Below are 16,197 nucleotides of genomic sequence, written 5' to 3'. Positions count from 1 at the left end.
AAAACTGGCTGTTGAATGGTTTCTTGTTCAACTTTGATTTGATGTTTCTTACTTCTTATTGAATATACGTTGGGGAGACACGGTGAGCACACGTCCCACATTGATGGAGTTGGATCATATATTCATTGATTAAAAGCGAAACCAACGTTTGGTTGAATTTAGGCTCCGAAATGCACGTTACATAACTCAATTTCTGAAAACATGTTATCAACGACCTCTCTCTCCAACCTCCAACACATGACAGAAGAAATTTGGATAGGATTATGACAATCGAAGTCAGAATGAGATATATGTCAGTAACTCTCTTCAAATGAAACATTATTTTGGATTGATTCAAAAAACTTTTTGAGCTCTTCAAAATTGTATATACGCCAATATTTTTCGTTATTTCTTCATAATATAGGAATTAATTTTACGCTGGAACTTACTCGAACAAATTCTCTACACTATAGTGAAATCAAAAATCAGACATCTGGTTCCGGAGTTATGGAAAGACAAACCAACAAAGTAACAAAAACACTGAACTTTCATATCTAGAATATCAGACTTTTTTGAAAAGCACTATTTTGAGGCGTTCTGGGTAGATTTGAAAGTGTTCTGTTAATGAATGGAACAAATTAGTTGCGCTATCTTCACGCCTTGCCGTCTTTTTCGAAAAAATTGGTTATTTTTCGTTGAAGAAGGAAGAGTTCTAGTTCATTTTTAAAAAAGGTTCTGCAAAAATAAAAATAAATAGTAGATAGGTTTTTGACCCTTGGAAAAACCCTTTTGAGAGGAAAAAATAAGAGATATTTCAGTTTATCCGAGAGTTCTGAATGGTGCTCGGCCAGTTCTACAAAATAGGTCAAGTGACTTTTATCGAAAAAATTAAACTTTTCAATTTATCAGCTATAAAAAGTTTCTAAAAACCAATATTTGATATGGCGGTAAAAATTGATAACATAAGTAATCTGTTTTCGATGAAACTTTCTTGAAAAATTCTACTCAGAACTATTTTGTCATAATGGGAAATATTGGTTTTCAAATTTCTGACCTTATTTTTGCTGATAAATTGAAAAGTTTTGTTTTTTCGACAAAAGTCACTGGACATATTTTGTAGAACTGGCCGAGCACTATTCATAACTCTGAGATAAACTGAAATATCTCTTATTTGTTCTCACAAAAGGGTCAAAAACCTATCTACTAATTTTTTCATTTTTGCAGATCTTCTGAAAACGATCGAAAACTCTACAACTCTTCCTTCTTCAACGAGGACTTATTTTTTCCAGAAAGACAGCGTTATAATAAAAATACTAATAATAATAATATTTATTTCGAGAATCTTAGATATTAAATAAATACATAATCAGAACGAAATATATTGATAAAAGAAATTAAATCTATTTCAAGTTTGCATTAAAAAATTCATCAACTGTATAAGGTTAGGTTAGGTTAGGTTAGGTTAGGTGGGGTATAAGGTTAGCGCCTCTAATTTGTATCAGGAACTCCCAAAAAATAGCGATTTTCGAAAATGTCGACGCCAACTTCACACGAGTGAATGTTAGAAAGGATTTCATTTTATTATTCTTTTTTCTTTAGGCAAAACGCAAAGAATAATCTCCGATCTCTTGGCCTTCTAGTGATTAACCATATCTAACCAAACAGAGGCGTAGAAATGACAATTAAAAGGCAGTTTCTTTCAGAAATGATGATCGTGTGAATTCTCTCGCGAGTTCTGAGAACATTTATGGGGTGTTTCAAGACTTCCTCGACGATGTTCGATGCCCCAAAATCCCCCAAGTCCCACACTGTCCTCGATCCTCGTGCCCGGCTAGGCGCATGGTTCTCTCTGTCCCGTCACCGTTTTATCCCGATTTTATACACAACATCCACGATTCCGCACCGCGTGTCTAATATGCACACGATCCACGATCCGTCGGATTTTCGCTGCTGCTGATTGTTCGCGATCAAAACGGACGTGCCCGATTTTTCGGGAACGTCGTCGTAGAGTGAAACAAAAAACCGACCGAGGTGTCTTTGCCGAAACCGAAGAATGTGACCGTTCCGGCTCTATCGAGAAAGTTTGCGACTATTATATCTGTGTTCCCGTTGTTTTTTCGGAAATTTCGGTGAAAAATGTGATGTGGTGAAGCGATATGGAAATGTGAAAACCCCCGTTTGAGGTACGGATGGAATACCTGCTGTAGATAAGGCGTAAAGTTGAGAATCGTGAGGTGAACTTGTGGATTGTTCACATGGACGAAGTACCGATTGGATGTAGTACCCTTTGTGTCCAAACGTTCTTTAATTCTTGAATGGCACTTTGTTTTTCTCTCGTATTCTTCGTTTACGTTTATCACTGCGTACTTTTCGTAGCCATAAAAACATCAACAAACACTACGTCGCCAAAAATACGAGGTGTAAATGAATATTTGCGAAATATGTCAGGTGTGATTCACTGCCAAAAAATAGTGTGGGTCTTCCATAAAAACTTTTTGAGCAGCTGTTTAAAAATGGTACCTGAAAAGCAAATTCAAATTTCTTTTTTAGAGACCGAAGAACTGGTGGTGTTGCAAGGGGTAGTGAACAGAACCTGCTCAAAAAATATAAAATACTCCCGCTATTTTCTGACAAGAAACAACCCTTCGGTTTCCACATTGAATTCACAAAAATTTTCACCTCTGAATACGTTAAAAAAATAGCTATTCAAATTCGTTAAATCGACTTCTACACAGTGTGTTTACTGAAGATGCTCAAGAATGCAGGGATTCCGAAAATATTAATATTTCACATGGGTGTCGCATGGGGTCCAATATGCACCCCTTCTAAGATATGGGGTGTCAACTGTCAAACTCACGCACTCATTGATAAAACTGAAAGGGTCAGAGATATTTCGTTGAAATTTTCGATATGTTAACAGTCTTCCATTGTTCCGAACAGAAAACTTCTTCTGCTGTTAACATCATCTTCTGGAAGCTCGGTGGGTTTGCCAAAAAAGTATCTCCCCAAACTTTAACGACGAAAACGGCTTGAAAAAGTAGAAAGTACCGACGTATTTCTGAAAATTTCAGCAAAGCTAGTCTCTTACTTGGAAGAAATTCAATAAATCAAAGCGAATTTTTATTGTTGTAAATATGCCCTGACAGGTCATCAAGTATTTTAAATTGAGCGTTATACAGCGTGCCTCAAATGTGAGATACAACGTACCTAACCTTTTTTTTTAATGGCGATACCAACTTTTATGACTATTCTCGTAGGACGTAGGGTGTATCGAGTTACACGTGCCCATGCACCATATATCAAAAGCTTATTCCTTGTCGTTAAGAAGATATTCAACAAATATCAACTAATTCCATCTGATTCAACTCAATGAAATAATTCAGGCATTTCAAAAATGAAGTGTCAAGAGGTATTTGTTTCGCACTTATCATCATCAAACTGAAAAGATAAGTGGGGCAGTTTGTCCAACAAACTAATAAATATCCTCGGTCAGAGCCGTCCTTAGGGTGGAGCGCTAAAAAATCAGTAAAAATTTTGGTTGAATGAAAATAATAATAATCTACAGTACCCACAATTTTTTCCATTCGATTAGATATATTCCAGAAATGCACTTTTTGTTCAGTCCAATGGACATATATGGAGCAATTATTAAATTTTCGTGAATTGTTGAACTTAAGTATTACCCAATAATAGTCCATAATTTTATTTTTCAAATCAGAGTTTTGTTCGCGATTTTTGGAATGTTTTGATTTTAATCGCTTTTCATGTGCGTCAAATCCAGGTGTAATATCTTTGCTATATTTCCGCAATTGATATTGAGCACGAATGTTCCGGACAAGCTTTGAGTTTAAAAAAAAAGATGCAGGCAGGTGCAACTTCTACTATATTTTTACCTGCAGAGGTTTATAAAGCAGTCCAAACACCTCTAAAGCTCTGCGAATGAACAGTTAAGGGTACACTGAACTAAACAGAGATAACCTTCTTATTGAATGCTACACCATAAAGAATTATTTCCAGTTGACTGAAATAGGTACAAAGTGGTTTTTTCTCCGAGTAATTTTTTGCAATTTTCATGCTGATGACCTGCATTTGAATTTTTTGTTTACTGTACAACATCGTTTTCATTTATAATGGTTCTCCAAGACCTGAGAAGTTTCGTGTCCAAAAGTCTGCTGGAAAAGTTCTTGCTTCAGTTTTTTTGGATTGTCATGGAGTAATCATGATTGATTTTTTGGATAAGGGTAGAACAATAACCGGAGATTACTATTCGACATTACTGACCACTCTACGGGAAAAAATTAAAGAGAATAGACGCGGAAAGTTATCCAAAGCTGTTTTGTTTTTGAAGGACAACGCCGCTGCACACAAATCACATGTTGCCATGCAAAAAATTTGAGATTAAGGGCTTGAATTACTAGAACACCCTCCCTTATTCACCCGATTTGACTCCATCCGACAATCATATCTTTCCTCAACTGAAAAAAAGTTCAAAAGGTCGTAAATTTTCTTCCAACGAGGAGGTAATAAAAGCTGTGTAGGTCTGGTTTTCAGAGCGAGAAGAAACATTTTTTTTGAAAGGTCTAGAGACGTTGCAGGTTCGCTGTAATAAATGTATCCAATTAAGAGGAGAATACGTTGAGTAATAAAATATTTTGACATTGAAATTTTGTTCGGTTCTATAGAAGGCTGAGAAATTTTCAATATTGCACTCATTCATATTGTACTATGCTGAAAATCTCATTGAAATTGAAAGTGCCATACCAAAGTTATTGATAAAAGTAGAATCGGTCGAATCGATCAAATCACTCTGAAGACTTTACAGGGTAGAGTCTCAACAGAAGCCCCCTAAAATCTACGGTCTCCTCCGGAATCACCCTGTTTTAAAAAAAATACCGAATTTGAGACCACAGCCAAAAATTCAGACATTTGGCAAAAAGTTTCACCAAACATTCGATAATTAAAACGGCGTTGAAATCCTTATAAATCAACCCGCGTTTGAGTGATCAATCTCGAGGAATTATTCAGAGTTATCCGAATGTTCTTTCCAAGTTTCGTCGGAGATTACCGAAATTCACTGTGGAAAAGTGGCCGACTGAAGCAGTGAAAATTGATGCGTTATTACGTGCAATATTTACTTGAGCGGCCTCCGACCGAACGCCAGCATTTCGAAGACAGAGACAAAGAGAAAGGGAGGATTATACACGTCGTAACCAACTGGAAAGGAAAGCTCCAGGATGAGTAATTAAAAGCTCGAAATAACCAACCTAGTGCCGAACAGACGTGTGCGTAACCGAACTTCATCCAGAGCGCGATGAAAAAACTGATGAGGCTCTCATTTACAGCCTCCGCCTATTTTACTTTCGATGTTCTCCGGAGGATTCGAGTAGTTGGACGATAAAAGCGGTAATCGCGAACGCGTTATAAAATTTTAACGGCTTATGAGAGGAGCACGCTATTAAGCGAAGCTCTATTACAAAGTTATGACATTCAATTTTACGAGTGTGTTTTCAATACTAATATTGATTGGATATTAGGAAATATCGACGTTCTACAAAGAATAGGGAAAAAGGTATTCGTTGAAATCCAATTCATATACAGGGTGTTCCAAGATTTATGCAACAAAGAAGATCTAGTGTATAGGGGTCGTCAAGGACTTGAAAATTTCAGAATTTCAAGACAAGACAAGAAATTTTATGACAATACCAAAATTTCTTGACAAAAAAATATCTTGTCTAACCACGAACACGTTAAAACGTGTTCATTTGTGAAAAAGATAACATATTTTAACTGAAATCCCTATTTCTATTCAATCCACACATATTTTGCTAGATAAATGTAAATTGAAAATAATTGTTTATAAATACGTGGTATAATTTTGGTTTATTTATTATTTTCGCTGTTGGTACTTGTGTCCACCTGAATTTCGAAAGAATAACAGAACTTCTTTCAGTCAATATTGGCACTATAGTACCTATAGTACCACTATCTTGCATTGGTGAATGCTGCTGCTTTTTCCTTTCACTGGTCCTTTCGCAGTTGAGGTTTCTGATTCAGATTTATCATTTTCACTCGCATTACTCGAAGTAGCTTTAGTTTCACCGATCATTTCATATTGACACTAAACTTACGTTTCTCTTTTGGATGATAGTTTGATGTCTGAATTATAATAATATGAAAATTTTCTTAACGGCATGCAGACAGGAATTGAATTTTGAAAAAAGTACCACCCAGAGCAGGATTCGAACCTTCGACCCCCCGATTACCGGTCAAGTACTCTCCCAACCGAGCTATCCGGGTTGACGTGAGGATCCATCCGCATTGTCTGGAAACCACTGATAGTGGGTGGTACTTTTTTCAGAATTCAATTCCTGTCTGCATGCCGTTAAAAAAATTTTCATATTACGTTTCTCCCTATTGCTTGTTAGTGAATATTTTAAGTCAGAATCGGAGCCAAATCGCTCAGCAGACGTTCTGTTCACTGAAGAGTCAATGTCACTTATAGTAGAATAAGACTACCTCTTTATGATAAGAGTACGTTTAGAAAGAAGTTGCCATTCAGTTCCAAGCAGATTGGAAGAGTGATGACGTAGAAGGTGTCAAAGTCAAGTTGAATTGACAGAACTGGGTCCGTTAGCAGTGGTGTATCGACAGATAGTAATAGGCAAAGTTAAAAAGAAGATAATTCAAACTTTTGCGGCAAAACGTTGTGATTATTTAAATTCCACTGCCTGATTGTATGATAGTTATCTCCTATTGATCCTGCTTTCTATATTTTCAAATCGACGCACTGTATGAATTCACAAATGAAATGTTTCCTAAATCTGAAAACTGCATCGTAAAGTCATATTCCGAAAAACTCAGAGATCCACGATAAATTACAATAGTAACAAAACTGTAATACGTTTCCAACAAAAACAATTCGTATTATTTATTATCCCTCATTATCTAGTCCCAGCGATAACATTGTTGCTTATGTTGTGTTCACCAGTAGGTAAACCGCTTCTTCCTTAACGCATTCAGATAACTGAAAATCAATATTTGCATACATCGTATAATATTCATGAGAATATCATTCGGTGAAACACCGCCAGTGAACTCGTTAAAATACGTGAAATTGATCAATAGTTATGATGATCGAAGAAGATATAATACAATGGTTTTCACCAGAAATTTAGACTAAACCTCAAGAGGAATTTTATAACCGGATAATATAGTGAAGTCATATAATTTTAACCCCTACTTATGATGGAATAGGCAGGGATGAAATCTGATGGTTCGCAACAGATTTCACTAAATCATATACATGTTACACTTTAAACCTATTCTTAGTAACAATGTTTTTTCTCAAGCTGAATCTAGTATTTACTGAATGCTCCAATATTATTTTGAACTAGTTCTATCTGAATGAAACGTCGAAATGATTCTGTTAAAGCTGGTTAGTAGGACCAAGATTAAAGGATATATGTCAAAAAAGAAAAAATTGCAACATTTATAACACATATAAAATATAAACAACTAGGTATGATAAAAATTAGTCAATTCAATGTAGATTGTAAATTAAGCGATAGTCCCTAAACTAGGTACATATAACCCCCAACATCAATAACTTTCGTTCAACTAACGCTTGATTTCGAATCCATTTATTGTGTACACACTGACTGCGCGAATTCCTATCAACAATAGTTTCCCAGACACCTCCATCGGATCCGGATTTATGACAGACATAAACACAAATTTCGTAAATAATCCCGCAGTTCGGCTATTATGAAACTAAATATCCATCGAAATCCACTTTTGTTAAATAGCACGGACTCATGCAAATATTGTCGGATGAATTGAAGAGATAATTCTGAGGAAATTCTGTTGGGGTTGTGTAATATTTATGGAAAACATTGGGAATGATAAACATTGATTAATTATTCTGTTGATAATGCCACTCTCTTCCATTGGTTCCAAATATTTTTTCTGGGGACAAAGCAGTGTCCATCGAGTGCGGTATCTGGATGGGTGACCACATTGGTTAGGAATTTGAACAGTCAGCCTTCCTCTCATTATTCTGATTATAACGCAAATATTCTCAAAATCTTTATAAACTTTTTGTTGTTTGAATTCAACAAATCATCGAATAATTTTAACTTTGTTGGAAAGATAAAACAACATTAAATACATCCATATACTTAATAAATGATAATAATAATGTCTATTTACGAAAAATTCAGAAAAATTAAATATAACAATATCGAAATAAAATAAAAATTTAAAAAACAAGGAATATTTACATATTCCAATAAATTTCGTAAAATGGTGAAAATAATATTGGGATTTTTGACCTAATTTTTTGGACTCGCATCAATACGTGAATACGAATCTTTCCAACCATCAGTCCAATATTTTATTCCTTTCATTCTAGATAAACTTCATGTTTTGACATATTTTTCAATGTTACAGAATACTCTAATCGGAATACCAGAGGGCCATGGATATGGATATGTTGGGATCCTTCGATTTTGAAAGGTAAGCTAAAACATGACATCTAAGGACTGTTTCAATAATGGCACCTCATGGATCGCGACTTTGTGTCTTGTTTCGAAGCAAAAAAGTAGAAAGTTCGACTTAATTGAGGTCAAAAGAAACACTTTTTTCTTTTACCATTTTTTCCGAATCGATTCGGTTCAAAATATACAGGTAGTTGAAAAACCATCAAAAAACTGTTGTTTTTAGTTCTATCACACAAACAGTTTTATCGAATGAAATGAATTTCGGAATATAGTTTTTCATTTATTTGATGAATCTTTCTCGAAGACAAGATATCACCCACGTCTTCCAGTTTTCTCATATGACCATTACGTACCACAAAAATACCAAAAATTCAAAGAACCCAACTTTTGAAACTAAGTTATAGGCTGTCTTATAAATTTTTGAACGTTTTGTAAAATAAATGTATTCTTCATATTTTCCCGTACAATGCTCCATTTTCGAGTAATTTGATGTTCAAAAATAAAAAATATCTGTGATATTGTGAAAATTGGGTATTTTGGCTGAATGCAACTCTGTTTGAAAGATCCGCAGATGTATAGTGTCTTAGATTCAGCTTGTTATTCTGAAGGTAATTTTACTTTCCTAGGGGCGGCACAGCCCATTATGAAAACTTAAAATGGCTAATTTTTCAGGGCCGTACCGGAAAAAATGGTATACGAAAAAAGTGTTTCTTTTGACCTTTTGACTGTTAAAATATTTTCACGAGTCAGAGAATCGGAATGAAATTCGCGATTGGTCTAAAACCCTGCTAAATTTAATCGGAAATCGCTCACATTGTTGTGAACGTAGCTCGCAAGGTTCGTCAGCGAATATAAATTGAAATGTCAAGGGTGCGTGATTAAAAATGAATCAATCAATTCCATTAACCCCGTACGGATGGGTTAACAGAGGATATCGGGCACGTACGGGGCTGTGGAAAGATCCTATCTTCGATAATATCGCGTCTAAATTCCGGAATTACGATAGCAAAATGGAGCAAAGCAGGAAATACCCTAGGTATTTTTCCTCTCCCCATTGTATCGAGAATACGAATGCCATTTCTCTGTTGAAAAGTTCGAATTTATTGTCATAACATTGATATAAAATCAATGATCGTACTATCCAACCACCATCAGTCTGAGTATCAAAAAGAAGACCATTCCATTGACGAAGTGGTGACCATGCATTTGGCAGAAAGTAGTAGTTTGACTTCGGTTTAAAACAAAAATGTACTCTTTCAATCCAAAATGGCATCCAGCCAATCATAACCTCACTTCACGACTCTATACCAACTATCAACAACAAATTCATGATTCTAAAAGAAAAATTTCAAATTTCTATTTGAACCTACATTACTATTTATTGGTTTTTTATTGCTTCTTCAACTACAACATATACTTTCACCTGTACCGGTATTTTAATTTCTTGACTGACATTGGGAGCCAGTTGTTCTCCATTATCTACCTGAAAAATTTCATGGAAAAACCACGAAATGAAATTTCTTGCACGATAAATAATTCTTGCATTATCGAGTATACAAATACCGAAAATTCCGTATATTGTTTCTAGATTTCCACGTCTTTCCTTCAAATTTGTTTTCGAAGGGTCGATATTCCAGATCGTAGTAAGAAACTTCTTGACTTATACAGGGCGTCCCACGGTGGGTAGAGTATTATACATTTACGGAAAACTGATCAGAGGATTGTTCTGAAAATTTGTGTACTGAGGTTTATTACGCTTCTGATCTATCTGACTAAAATATTTTCAATTTTGCGACGTTGCCGCTTACACAAAAAAATACTACAAACTTCGTTGTTTCAAATGGCACAACCTATTTATTGAAAATTTTTTAGCTTCTCTATCCCCATCTGAGTATTGTCCAGTGCTTCCCTATCCCTATTCCTGACACTTTCGGAGATATTAACGGTTTTCCAAAAAAATTGCCAAAAGCATAGATCTAATGATATAGGCGTAGAAAAGGCATTTCATATTTTAGAGAGCTGAAATTGTGAAAATAGGTCTCTGAGATCCTGGGGATGAGTTTCGAGTGAAAAAATTTGGTTTGTGATATACGGAGTGGTCGAAAATTCTTGGTTTTGTCTCTCGATACAAAATGGAAAAAGTTGATTTTTCCGGGTCAGTGAGATACACTTTATTACTGATTGGTCTCTTTGAAGTTTTTTGACCTGTTCGAGCATTTGCGTACAAAATAGTGAACATTTATTCGCTTCTTTTTACTCACTCAATATCTTTTCAAAGTGTGTTTCGAAAATGCCTTCTGGAACCGATACATTATGTTCACATCGAATCAAGTGTATCAAACTTATATAATTCAAAAATAATTGAGCTAGAAACCATGCAGTAAGTAATTATGAGTTCATTGTGTAACATACAGGTAATACACGTTAGAAATTTTTTAAATTCAGCTCGAATAGTTGCCAAATGTGTTTTTCACTATTCAATTTAAATTTGACTGATTATTCCCAACAAAGAACAGTTCAAAAATCGAATTTGAGACTCAGGAAAACGATTCGACCGAATGTGTATGTAAATGGCGACAGAAATAATTCAATTTTTCAAGATAAAATTCATGAGACCCCTTTCTTGACTAGGATAGTTTATCCCCATCCGTTTAAACGGAGTGCCGACGCCGTCATCGTTGAATATATTCCGAAATTTCCGGAAATTATCACTCTTTCGTGAATACATGCATTTAAACAACTAGACGATAAACAATGCCACGAGGGATATGCATAGCCTGAAGAACTGTTGCATAAAATATTCAAATTCTTAATGGGACCAATACGGTGAAATGTCAAAGGGACCCAATGCAGTAATCCCTATATGAATCGTTTTCTAGCCTGGAAAAACGTCAAAGACAACTTTGCGGTCATGTTATGTAAGAAAATCGAGAGCATGGTTTTAAAGGTAACAAAGACATTCGGATCTCTATCTAGAACAACTGCCCGGTTCGTGGTTGTCCTGCTAATTGTTTCATTTCGAATTGAAGGAAGTGAAGCCAATTAAGGCCTCCGTAATGACGGCGATAATCTAGTACGAAATTATATGCGGTTTGAAAGTTCTCCTCGCTCGTTATAACTGATTTATAAATGCGAAGAATCGACTATTTTTCTTCGAAATGAGATAGAAAGCGAAGAGGCTCTTCTATTTTCATCGTTCCTTCTCTCATTACCACCCACTCAACGGGCGAGTTTATTTCTGGACGTATTAATCGAATTCCCAGGTTCATCCTAAGCCTCTCGCAAGAAAAACTCGTAAAGGCCGTTTTTGAAGAATTATTTTCGATCCGGCAACATTGCCTTTAAGAATTTTGACAACTGACACTGATCAATAGTTCGATTCGTCTCATTCTCATAATTTCTCGAATGTAAAATAGTTTCAATTCATTTTGGTTTGAATTGTTTAAATATGTATTCGGAAAAAATTTTCATCTCTAGCTCTTCTTTTTCAAAAGATATGTTGGGTTTGTGCGATCACGTGAGAGTTATTTGCCAATGCGATTGTTCCTTTCTTATGTCTTAGTTCTCATCCATCAGTTGAATTAGTAAGAGAAACACTATGTTTTATAAAAATGTATTAAATACGGGTGTTTTTTTTCATGTCCTCAAAAAGATGAGGTCTGTTAAAAAATCGTCAAGACCGAACGGTTGCAACGAACTCAATGAAATTTCGAGATTTGTCACTAGAAGAGATGTCCTTTCGGAATATGTATCACATTTAGATCTGTGATAATTTTCCTGGAAGATGCGCGACTCGAAAAGTAGCCTTCAAAAAATACCCAAAAAGTTGGATTCAGTTAAAACTTCCTCAAGACCGAACAGTTGTGCCGAGATTAATGAAATTCTCAGATTTATTACCAGAAGAGTTGCTCTTTCAGAGTATTAATCTACGATAATGTTCCTGGAAAAGAATCGACTCGAAAGATGACCTTCGAAAAATTTCCAAAAAGTTCATTTAAAACTTCCCCAAGACCGCACGGTTTTGCCGAGATGGATGAAATCTTGAAATTTATCACAAGAAGAGTTGCTTTTTTAGAATATGTATCACATTTAGTTCTACGATAATTTTCCTGAAAAATAAACGACCCGAAAGATGACCTTCGAAAAATTCCCAAGAAGTTGGGTTCAGTTAAAACTTCCTCAAGACCGAACGGTTTTTCCGAGATGGATAAAATCTTGAACTTTATCACAAGAATACTTGCTCCTTCAGAATATGTATCACATTTGGATCTACGATAATTTTCCTTAAAAATAAACGACTCGAAAGATGACCTTCGAAAAATTCCCAAAAAGTTGGGTTCAAATAAAACTTCCTCAAGACCGAACGGTTGTGCTAAAATGGATGAAGTTCTCAGATTTATTACTAGAGGAGTTGCTCTTTCAGAATATGTATCCTGTTCAGATTTACGATAATTTTCCTGGGAAAGAAACGACTCGAAAGATGACCATCGAAAAATTCTCAAAAAAGTTGGGTTCAGTTAAAAGTTCCTCAAGACCGAACGGTTCTGCCGAAATGGAGGAAATCTTGAAATTTATCAGAAGAAGTGTTGTTCTTTCAGAATATGTATCACATTTAAATCTACGATAATATTCCTGGAGAATAGACGACTCGAAAGATGATCTTCCAAAAATTCCCAAAAAGTTGGGTTCAGTTAAAACTTCCTCAAGACCGAACGGTTCTGCCGAAATGGATGAAATCTTGAACTTTATCACAAGAATACTTGCTCCTTCAGAATATGTATCGCATTCAGATCTACGATAATTTTCCTGGAAGATACGCGACTCGAAAGATGACCTTCGAAAAATCCCCAAAAAGTTGGGTTCAGCTATAACTTCTTCAAGACCGAACGATTTTGCCGAGATGGATGAAATCTTGAAATTTATCACAAAAAGAGTTGCTCTTTTAGAATATGTATCACATTTAGATCTAAAATAATTTTCCAGTGAGATAAGCCTGTCCAAAGTTGAATTTCATGATCCGCCACTGGGCTCTTGGTATTTTTTTCTAGGATCCAAGCAGCGTTAGTCTAGGTCAGTACCTGGATGGCTGACCGCTATAGCTTATGAGTTCAAACTTCTGACCTCATCGTTTTCCTCAGTTTTATTTCCTTTCCATCGCATATCATTGTCTCCAGACAACATCAACTTTCCACCAAACGAAACAGAACCCATCGAGATCGACCTCCTCCAACCGCCTGGCAAACATGGCGGGCGGGGGGCCCCCTTGGCCCCACGCCGAAGAAATGGTAAACTAGGTGAACAAGTCGAACCTTCCGCTAGCGCTCTACGCTCGCTCGACAGTTCACCGCCTATCAAGGGCAGCGAAATATACGTCCAAGCCGTGTAGTTCGTCGTGCGAGACAAACGATTCCGAAAAAAAAAATCGCCACCCGCCTATGTCAACGCAGCAGCGTCGCCGCGCGTCCTTGCTGAGCTGGGGTTCGAACCCCGTCGCGGTAGTGAGGTGACCACCATCGTACCCCAGTGCGTTTTCCGAAAAACTCCGTTCTCTTGGTGATATGTGGATAAAGTGTTATGTGCTGGTTACCACTTCTTGTTGTCGTGACCTAATTGTGCATTTCTGTAATTTGGATTACCTCAAATATGATAGGGGGATACATAGACAGGAACCCGTTGCTGAAAGGAAATTTGACGAGGTAACCAGATTGTCACAGCAAACCTTTTTTTCTCAGTGTAAAATCATTGTTGGACCGTGTACAAACGAAAAGAACAAAACAAAATATCTCCAAGCAACAAATATCTCGAAACACTTCGAAAGGAATAACACTTAGGTGAGCGCATTGCGTCATCTAATCATCCTTGTGATTTCGATGGTTGCCCCTTTCGATATATACAGGGTGTCCCACGGTGGGTGGCTTATTAGACGTTAGACGGAGAACGGATCGTAGGATTGTTGTGAAAATTTTGGTACTAGGGTTTACGCTACTGATCCTGGTCTATCTGACTTTGGCTTATACGAAAAAATACTACAAACTTCGTTAATCCAAATGGGACAACCTATTTATTGTAACTTTTTTCGCTTCTCTATCCCCATCTGAGTATTTTTCTCTATCCCTATTCCTGCTATTTTCGGGAATATTAACGGTTTCCACAAAAATTTTCAAAAATATGGATCCAATGAAATGGACATCTCATGTTTAGGAAGCTGCAATTTGTGAAATAGGTTACTGAGATCTTGAGGATGAGTTTCGTGTGAAAGAAACTTGGTTCGTGATATACAAAGTGTTTCAACATTAGACGTCTTGTCGCTCTATTCAAAAAAGTTGATTTTTTAAAATGGAACCCTCTACTTTTTCAAGGATATTCTCAGAAAAAATCAAAATACGTGTCTTATGACGTATTATGTTCCTATATAGAAACCTCATGGTTTCGGAAATAGAGTACTACTTTTTGTCTGATTGTCAATAGGAGGATATTTTGAAAAATTCTTAGCCTACTATAGAACTAAACGAAATTTCAATGTCAAAATATTTTATAACTCAACATATTCTCCTCTTAATTGAATACATTTATTACAGCGAACCTGCAACGTCTCTAGACCTTTCAAAAAGAATGTTTCTTCTTGCTCTGCAAACCAGACCTTCACAGCTTTCATAACCTCCTCGTTGGACGAAAATTTACGACCTTTTAAACTTTTATTCAGTTGAGGAGAGAGATAATAGTCCGATGGAGCCAAATCTGGTGAATGAGGGGGGTGTTCTAGTTATTCAAACTCTAAATCACGAATTTCTTGCATGGCAACATGAGATTTGTGTGCAGGGGCGTTGTCCTGCCAAAACAAAACACCTTTGGATAGCTTTCCGCGTCTTTTCTCTTTAATTTTTTTCCGTAGAGTGGTCAGTAATGTCGAATAGTAATCTCCGGTTATTGTTCTACGCTTATCCAAAAAATCAATCATAATTACTCCATAGCAATCCCAAAAAACTGAAGCAAGAACTTTTCCAGCAGGTCTTGGAGCTTGCTTTGTTTCTGGATCGTAGAAATGTTCCCAAGTCTCATCCATAGTAACAATTCGTTTTAAGAAGTCTACATCGTTTTCAAATCGAGCATAGATTGAACGCGATGCTTCGATCCTTGCACACTTTTGGTCAACATTCAAACATTTAGGGATCCATTTTGCAGCAATTTTTCTCATGTCCAAATTGACGTGAACTTTATGATGAACGCGTTCGTATGAAATATTCAGTGCTTCAGATATCCGTTTTAGCCCAATTCGACGGTCTGATAAAATCATGTCATAAACTGCATCGATATTTTCAGAACATCGATGGCTTCGGAAATATATATATAATTTCTATGAAAGTGAGGATTTTCAGAATGTCTTTGTAATTTTATCTAACAAACACCTTGAATAAATGAGACCAACACTTTCAGTAGAGTTTTCAATGATTTAGAATCTCACGAAATTAAAGTGGCAGTATTTCTAGAGTAACAACAATAGTCACAAGCTGAAAACCGTCTTTTTCATAGAAATTTGACTTTATTTCCGAAACTATGAGGTTTTCGAATAGGAACAGCATACATTATTAGATGCAAATTTTGATTTTCTCTGAAAATCGTTGGCGATAAATAGATTCATCCTGCAACCACCAATATAAGCTCTGTTGTTCATATGCAGTATGTATTTACTTATAATCGTTGTTTATTCCAATTCGTACAA

General features: G+C 36.0%; 1 protein-coding gene across 4 annotated transcripts in view; it reads left to right on the top strand.

The window, feature by feature from the left end:
• The first annotated feature begins 2,079 nt into the window (after window positions 1-2,079).
• Window positions 2,080-16,197, top strand: part of LOC123309977 (AF4/FMR2 family member lilli-like) — a 72,936-nt gene continuing 58,818 nt past the window's right edge. For 2 of the 4 annotated variants that reach the window (XM_044893298.1, XM_044893297.1), the window contains exon 1: window positions 13,893-14,173. In XM_044893298.1, the coding sequence (XP_044749233.1) occupies window positions 14,121-14,173 (53 nt within the window). In that variant the 5' untranslated portion in view covers window positions 13,893-14,120. Of the gene's footprint in view, window positions 2,163-8,427; window positions 8,494-13,892; window positions 14,174-16,197 lie in introns of those variants that run through there. The other 2 variants (XM_044893299.1, XM_044893300.1) reach the window with 2 other exon arrangements.

This window comes from Coccinella septempunctata, chromosome 3, assembly GCF_907165205.1.
Source record: "Coccinella septempunctata chromosome 3, icCocSept1.1, whole genome shotgun sequence".
Lineage (NCBI taxonomy): Eukaryota > Metazoa > Arthropoda > Insecta > Coleoptera > Coccinellidae > Coccinella > Coccinella septempunctata.
This window is presented reverse-complemented; position numbering and strand designations above follow the sequence as displayed.